At 39.3% G+C, this 8,101-nt stretch overlaps 1 protein-coding gene across 1 annotated transcript; it reads right to left on the reverse strand.

The window, feature by feature from the left end:
- Nucleotides 1-1,555: 1,555 nt before the first annotated feature.
- Nucleotides 1,556-2,497, reverse strand: LOC115304754 (olfactory receptor-like protein OLF3). The gene has a single exon (XM_029955035.1). The coding sequence runs from the start codon at nucleotides 2,495-2,497 to the stop codon at nucleotides 1,556-1,558; it is 942 nt and encodes a 313-aa protein (XP_029810895.1).
- Nucleotides 2,498-8,101: the final 5,604 nt, after the last annotated feature.

Below are 8,101 nucleotides of genomic sequence, written 5' to 3' on the forward strand. Positions count from 1 at the left end.
GAGCTCACTTCGGATTCTCTGTCCCCTTTTCTCTCTGTCCCTCCTCTGCACTCTATCTCTCCCCTTCTCTCAAAAATAAACAAACATTTAAAAAAAAAGAATTGTTATTGGGTGGTTCAATCAGTTAAGTGTCCTATTTTAGCTCAGGTCATGATCTCATGGTTCATGAGTTTGAGCCCCATGTCAGACTCTGCTGACGGCTCTGAGTCTGGAACCTGCTTCGGGTTCTGAGTATCCCTCTCTGTCCCTCCCTCTTTCTCTCACTCAAAAAATAAACATAAAAAAAATTTTTAACATGTAATATTAGGATACTTCTATTTAGCAGGCAAGGGCCAGAATATAACAGTTAAAAAGGTATTTGACAAAGTCTTATTATATCCTTCTAGATAAAATGATCAAAATATGCTTCAAGAATCTATTTTAAAGCAGATTTAAAAGCATACACAAAATGTGCTCAATAAACATTTTCAATATGGAAATAGGTTCACAGTGATATACAGGTAAACTGTACCACTTGCTAATGCTTTTTATAATGGGTTCTGTTTATAATATCGCTGAAGCAGAAAGAGAAAGTAACTCATGGAATATATTTGAGAATCAAGATTCAAAATATTTTTGGTGGGTACGTGTGACATGTGAAAATTAGTAATAACAATTAGCAGAGCTAAATACACATATCTTTATTTTAGTTTTTAAAAAATAAGAGTTAATGGGTATGGAAATTTTGTTAATACTTTATAGGAAATAGGTCTTGGGAAATCAGTTAAATAAAAAACTACAATTATGAATAATTTGGGAAATAATAGTGATGTTTGAGAAAGTAATGTCACTGAATTGTATCCTTTAACAGCTAAATTGGTAAATTTTATGTTTTATACATATTTTGCTAAAATATAAAAAGACTGTAGGGAAGCCGCATATATTTTGCATATTACAAGCAGACTTGACTCTTGAAAAGCAAATGAGAGCCAATGTACTGGTGTGAACAAATATTGTGTCATATCTTATTAATTTCAGAATATCATGTCAAACTCTGAGGCACAAATAGCATTGAAAGCTCTAAAAAACGACATCATTTGAGAAAGACTTGAGGAAACCATTTGTGATTATCCTATGGGAAATGAGGCTATTGTACAAATAAGTGGGGTCTTGTCATGTAGAAAGGACAGACATTCTCCATTCTGATCCACGGATGAAACAGACCTAATAAGTGGAATTCATCTCTTTCTTTACTCCATGCCAGGTCTGCTGGATGAACCTGCAGGTCATTTCCTTATGCGATGATATACTAATAAACTAAATAATGGGCAGATGAAGTCTAAATACCACTGGATGCCTGAGAAAAGATGATTTAAGAAGAGACCCGCCCATGGATCACTGACATGTGAATTATCTGGCTTTGGCCTATTAAGGAATTTTATTAATCAGTGAAAGGATGATTGATCCAAATGCAAAGGCTATTAGTCTTCTTTTGTTTAAGTGCAGAAGACCTGTCTACCCTCATCTGATCTCCTTTTGCATTTTGATGCAGGATAACAAGAAATTCTTCTAATCTTTACTCTTTATTTCTGAATTTTTCTAGAACCTTTCGGAGAGCAGCCATAACTTCCTTATTCCTCAAGCTGTAGATCAAGGGGTTCAACATAGGTGCCACCAGAGCATAGAATAGAGCAACCATCTTCTCCGTGTCCTCTGAGGAGGCCGACCGTGGCCCCAGGTAGGTGAAGATGGTTGCCCCAAAGCACATACACACCACAGTGAGGTGGGAGGCACACGTCCCAAAGGCTTTGCTACGTCCCTGAGCAGAACGAATATTCAGAACGGCAGCAACTATACGAACATAGGAGAACAGAACCAGGAAACAGGGAAGCATGATCACCAGAAATCCCGAGATGGCCACCATGACCTTGTTGAAGGAGATGTCCACACAGGCTAGCCGTACCACTGCTAGGGTCTCACAGGCAAAGTGATTAATAACATTGTGACACAGGGGAAGTTGGAAGGTAATGATCGTTTCCATCAGTGAATTGGTGAAACCAGCCCCCAAGCAGCCAGCAGCCAGCCCCAGACACAGCCGCCCATGCATGATGACTGTGTAGCGTAGTGGGTGGCACACCGCCACATAGCGGTCATAGGCCATGGCTCCCAGCAGGAAGAACTCAGACCCACCCAGTGCCAAGGAGATGTAGAGCTGGAGCACACAGCTGTAGAATGGAATGGACTTCTGGGCTGAGAGGAGGTGGGCCAGCATTTGTGGGGCAATACTATTTGAATAAGAAAGGTCCACAAAAGATAAAACACTAAGGAAGAAGTACATGGGGTTATGAAGCCTGCTGTCCAGTCTGATCAAAAGAAGAATGAGAACATTTCCCACAAGAGTCACCAAGTACATGGTCAGGACCAGGACAAAGAGGAAGACTTGCAACTCCCAGTCACAGGACAACCCCAGCAGAATGAACTCACTCACCCATGTCTGGGTTTTATTTTCCTGGCCCATGAATTTCAGAGGATTAAACTCTGAAGATGTTGAAAAAACAAATCATGAAACCTCAGGATTGGAAAGTGTCTTTTAGACCATCCGGAGAGCCTCCCCATCTGACCTTGAAGTTCTTCTAGAACATCTCAGCCAAATCATCATCCACTCTCTGCTTGAACACATCCACATGAGGAGCACAATGGGACCCAGCTGTGCAGCTGGAAATCAAGGAGAAAAGAAGTTACATTCTTGAAATTCTATTTATTGGAACATAATTTCATCTCCCAAACTTCTGCTCTTAAATGGGGGAAATAAATTAATGAAGTCTTTAGACTTAAAATTCTATTTGATTTAGTAGCTATCATAGAGAGTTCATGCCTTTTTGGTGAGAAACTTTTTGATTCACATGAAAGATATTCTTCTGAATTGACTGATGTCCAGTCCCATTTCACTTCCTTTTGTTACTGGGTTTCCCCTCTAGATATCTCTGACATGACCCTACTCACCCCTCCTCAAGGGAATGTATCCATGATCCCTGAAGGTTTTAAATGATATTCTTATATTTTTAAATAAATGATTTTGAATTTATTTGCTGTACCTCACCCTTTTATTTTGACACTGTCACGTGGAAGGTCACCTCTCCACCTACCGCACACCAGTGTCTGTGATGTGTGAGATCAACACAAGATGGACAACTTTAAGAATCAGGTGTTGTTGGGGCACCTGGGTGGCTCAGTCAGTTAAGCATACAACATCAGATCAGGTCATGATCCTGCAGTCTGTGAGTTTGAGCCCCACATTGTACTCTGCTGACAGCTCAGAGCCTAGAGCCTACCTCAGGTTCTCATTCTTTCTCTCTCTCTCTCTCTGCTCTTCTGTTCATGCTCTGTCTCTCACTTAAAATTAAATAAACAGAAAAGTTTTTAAAATAAATAAATAAACATTAAAAAATAAAAAAAGTCAGATGTTTTGGGGTTACCTAGATGGCTAAGTTGGTTAAACATCCAACTCTGGATTTCAACTCAGCTCATGATCTCATGGTTCATGGGTTCAAGCCCCATGTAGGATTCTCTGCTGACAACATAGAGCTTTCCTGGATCCTCTCTCTCCCTCTCTCGTTCTCTTATTTCAAAATAAATAAATAATCAGGTGTTTCATGAAAAGAAAGTACATATAGTTACTAAAATTCCTCTCCCATGCCCCTCCAGGGGAATTTAATAACTTGTTTAATGATACGAAGTTGTTATTTAATTATGACATTTAGTCAAGGAAGGAACAGCTTGTTCATTTCTCAACACGCCATCAATCAGTCCTTACCCATGAAGACAGAAGGATAGAAAATCAGGTGCTAATTACAGAACATGAGGACACAGACATTAATTTTTGACCCAAGAACAAAATTTCTTTTACATGTCTTTTCTTTTGCTCACTTAACAAAAGGAAAGTAGCGATCCATACCTAAAGTATACAGGTGGAAGTGTGAGGTCTCAGAGACCATCCTGTGACAGTACATGAACGATCTATAAGAAAGATTATTATTACCCCAATGGCTCCTATGCTCTTCATGCCATCACTATAGATAGAGAACAGACTCCAACTGCGTTTACCAAACACTTCCATTTTCAGTAACTTAGAATAGTTACTAGACATTATACCACTTATAACACAGGAGGTTGGGAGACTTAAGATTAAGGTTCACTGCTATGAAGATAGCGACATTCAGACTGTTGGTCATAAAATATGCAGGACTTAGCATTGTTTTGAATAAGACCACAAATACCAAAGAATTTATTAAAAACTGTCTTTCAGAAATAGATACATAGATAGAAATCAGTGGAAATGATCAAACATGGTGGGATATCTATTCAAGGCTTTGCCCTGGAAGCTTCCAATGACTCACACCAGAATTAACTAGAACAAGATACTTAGCTACAAGACTGGCAAAGAAATTCAATGTAGGTAAAGCTCTTCACTGTGTAATAAAATAAAGGATGAAAAATCTTCATGGTAGATAAGTAGGTCAGAATCAAGAATTATATTTTTCCAGAATGTTCAAAATTAATAGATCGCTCAACTTTATGGATAAAAACTGATAGCATAGTCTTAATTTTTAGTGTCCCTTTGCTTGTAATGTCTGTTGCACCAAACCTACTCATACATTAGCTTCCTTCCTATTTGCAATATTTTACATTGAGTTTTAAAAAATTGTCATTACACTGATTAGAAAATTTCCTAGTCATGAAAGCCATGATCAAAATGTGGACTGGTATGGAGGCGCCTGAATGGCTCAGTCAGTTAAGCCTCTGACCTCGGCTCAGGTCATGACCTCACAGTACGTGGGTCTGAGCCCCGCATTGGGCTTTGTGCTTAGAGCTCAGGGTCTGGAGCCTGCTTCAGATTCTGTGTCTTTTTCCCTCTCTCTCTCTCTCTCTCTCTCTCTCTCTCTCTCTCTCTCTCTGAACCTCCCTGGTTCTCTTTCTCTCAAAAAATTAATAAAACAAAAAAATTAAAAAATATGGACTGGTATGTTTACTATATTTTCCTATTCTTATGCAAATTTTTAGCATTCCAATGCTTTGAGAGATTCACCAATAGCAATGAAGACCACACTTTACACAGCTCTCTCTCTGACATCTGCAAATCTGCAGGTTTAGAAGATAATTATAACCCTCTATCTACACATGTGTATATATATTAATACATTTCAAGAATTGCTGAAAATGTAAAAGTTGACAAAATTAATAGTTATTTCATGTCTACTGCTTTGTTAGTATTTCACGAAATAAACTGAACAAATATCACACTCCATAAAACCTGAAACATACCAAGTGTGATGACTTGTTTCCAAGATGCATTTCTATGGTAACCTGTCCTTTAAAGCAGTTCCAGTGATCTGAACCACATTGTACGGGAGACTGACTGCAGATCACCCTTCCGCAGTCCTGTCTGCCCAGGGTTGGAGGTGACCGTGAGGCAGCCACTCTTCCAGGTACGTCAGAGGTGCACATGTGCAGGTAGGCAGTGTGACCGTGAAGTGACCGGGTAGTGCTAGATCCCCTTACACAGTCATCACTCCTGTAACCAGGACTTAAATGCCCTTTAAAAAAAAATCAAACCATTTCAAAACAAGTAGTGTTTTCCAGCCTGTCTCCAAAAACACACCAAAAAGGAGGGCATTTGTCATTAAAGCCATATTATGCTTGCTCAGTAACATAGTCAGACAAGTGCATTTTCTGAGTGATACATAATGTGCATGAGTGATTTTGCTTCTTTTTGGTAAAATATATTTGATACGTTTAAAAAGTGATGTATTGTGGCACCTGGGTGGCTCAGCTGGTTGAGTCTCCAACTTCGAGTTACCTCATGATCTCACGGTTGGTAGGTTCGAGCCCCAAGTCAGTCTCTCTGCTCTCAGCTGCTCTCAGCCCAGAGCCCACTTCAGATCCTGTTTCCCTCTCTCTCTGCCCCTCCCTCACTCTCCCTCTATCGAACTAAACATTTTTTAAGAAGTAAAAATAAATAAAAAGTGATGTGTAAAACTCAAAGTAAATCTTGTTGTAAAATTATTTGAGATGACTTACCCAAGTCAACGACCCTGTGAATCACTGAGTTTCACAAAATCTTCTCAACCTCATCTATTCATCTGGGTGCAGATGGTGGTAGGAAAACAGGCTCCTGAAATGCTCCTGCTCATCTCAATGCAAAATCCACCGGGGGGGAAGACTGGTGAGAGAAGAATGAAAAATAACTGTACTTCTATCTGTATCGAGTTAATCTACACGAACATTGAATTTATTTCTTACTGTATACCAAATTATACTAAATACTCCATGCATCTAGTAAGTACTATAATACAATATAATATAATATAATACAATACAACATATAACATAGTACAACATAATATAATAATGGTTACAACAATACTCTGAACCGTGGCCCATTATTGGCAGGTGGCAAAGAGGGCAAAAGGACTAGCACAAGGAGGGGTCAGTGGGTAAACAGGATCACTCGAAAACCTGGGGCACATCCCTTGTCTCCTGTGCCCAGCATGGCCCCATGTGCAGCATGGCAACAGTGCCTGTTAAAAGGCTTTGGCTTCAGCTAACATAAACCAGGAGACATATCAGGAGGACTCAGTTCCTTCTGCTTTTGGTCCTACCACCTCAGAGTCAGGGAGGAGCTGAGGAGGTGCCTACCACTTACTCACTTACCTGTCATGGTGCCATCTGTCCTCCAGGTCACATGCACAACAGGACAAGGAGAAACAAAGCAGATCTCCCTCATTCAGAAACTCTCTTGTAGTACGGGCTTAGCTGGCCTCTTTCACAAACTCAGAAACATGATCATGCTTCTGCTTTGTGTCTGATGTGCAGATGACAGCAAGAGGGGTCCATGGCAGGGAGCCATTCCTTTCTCCCTTTAGAAAAATGAAGGGCTATGAGTACAGACACTAATGGAAACAAAAATGATCTACTCTCAGAAATGGTTGAAGTCCCAACAAAGGATCCTGGGCTTCGGGGGATGAGTCTGCGCTCATTGGGGAGATTTGTCCCTTCTGAACTGCCTCCCATGGGGAACCTGGATTCTATTATCTTTAGTGGTGGGTACTCATGAGTAATGCCAACATATCCCCTCTCTGTTTGAGTAAATAGTTACCATCACACTAATATAAAAGGTGGGCTACATTTCCAGCCACTTGATAATCACTCCAAAGGCAGAGGTAAATGGTTGAATGGCTGACAGTTTAGTTAAACCCAAATCATCACATGGGTGGAGAAGTTTCCAGTTCTTTCCAGTGAAAGGAATGCTTTCCGGAGCGCCCCCTGGGGGGCCCACACACAAACACAATCACTCATGCGCTAGCTCTTCACCAAGTTCTTTCACACCTACTTAGTTGTACACTCACAACATAAAACCACAACTCTGGGATGCACTGCTACCGAAGAGTGCACTGTGAAGTGCTTAACTTTATGTGATATGAATTATGTCCCAATTTTAAAATCTTCATTAAGTGTCTTTCATTAAATCTCTTTTAAAAAAAATCAAAACTAGCCCAAACTTAAATAAAAAAGTAGTAAATAGGAAAGTATTTGAAAGAGAACATTACAAAAAGTTAAATAGAAGAGGAGAATATATTGAGATGTAAATAATAATAAATAAATGAGCAAAGTCATTGATAAACTCTCTATGGAAAAAAGTATACAGTCAGAGACTTAATGGTCAGAAAAGAAAAAAGGAACCAGAAATAAAGGCAAAGTAAAAGAGTGCAATGAAGAAGCCAAGCAAATAGAAATGAAACAAAATGAGGAAGAAATGGAAACAATGAAAATGGGAGAAAGATTTATATGTGCCATTTTCTTGACAGTTAATCAATGTACACATTGCTAACACTATCCAATATTTTATATACCAAAGCTTCTGATATTTTATTTATCTTAGAATTCAATTCCAGCATGTTATTTTTAGTCCCTTATTATTATTTTTTTAGTCCTTCTTTGAAGGGAAATTTTCTAGACTTTGGGTCTATAATGGTAGAAATCTTGCTCAAAATAGATTTACCTGAGTAACAGATAAATTCCCAGAAATATGAACAGTAAGATCTTTCAGGACAACCCTCCCACC

This window comes from Suricata suricatta, chromosome 2 (assembly GCF_006229205.1).
Source record: "Suricata suricatta isolate VVHF042 chromosome 2, meerkat_22Aug2017_6uvM2_HiC, whole genome shotgun sequence".
Taxonomy (NCBI): Eukaryota; Metazoa; Chordata; class Mammalia; order Carnivora; family Herpestidae; genus Suricata; species Suricata suricatta.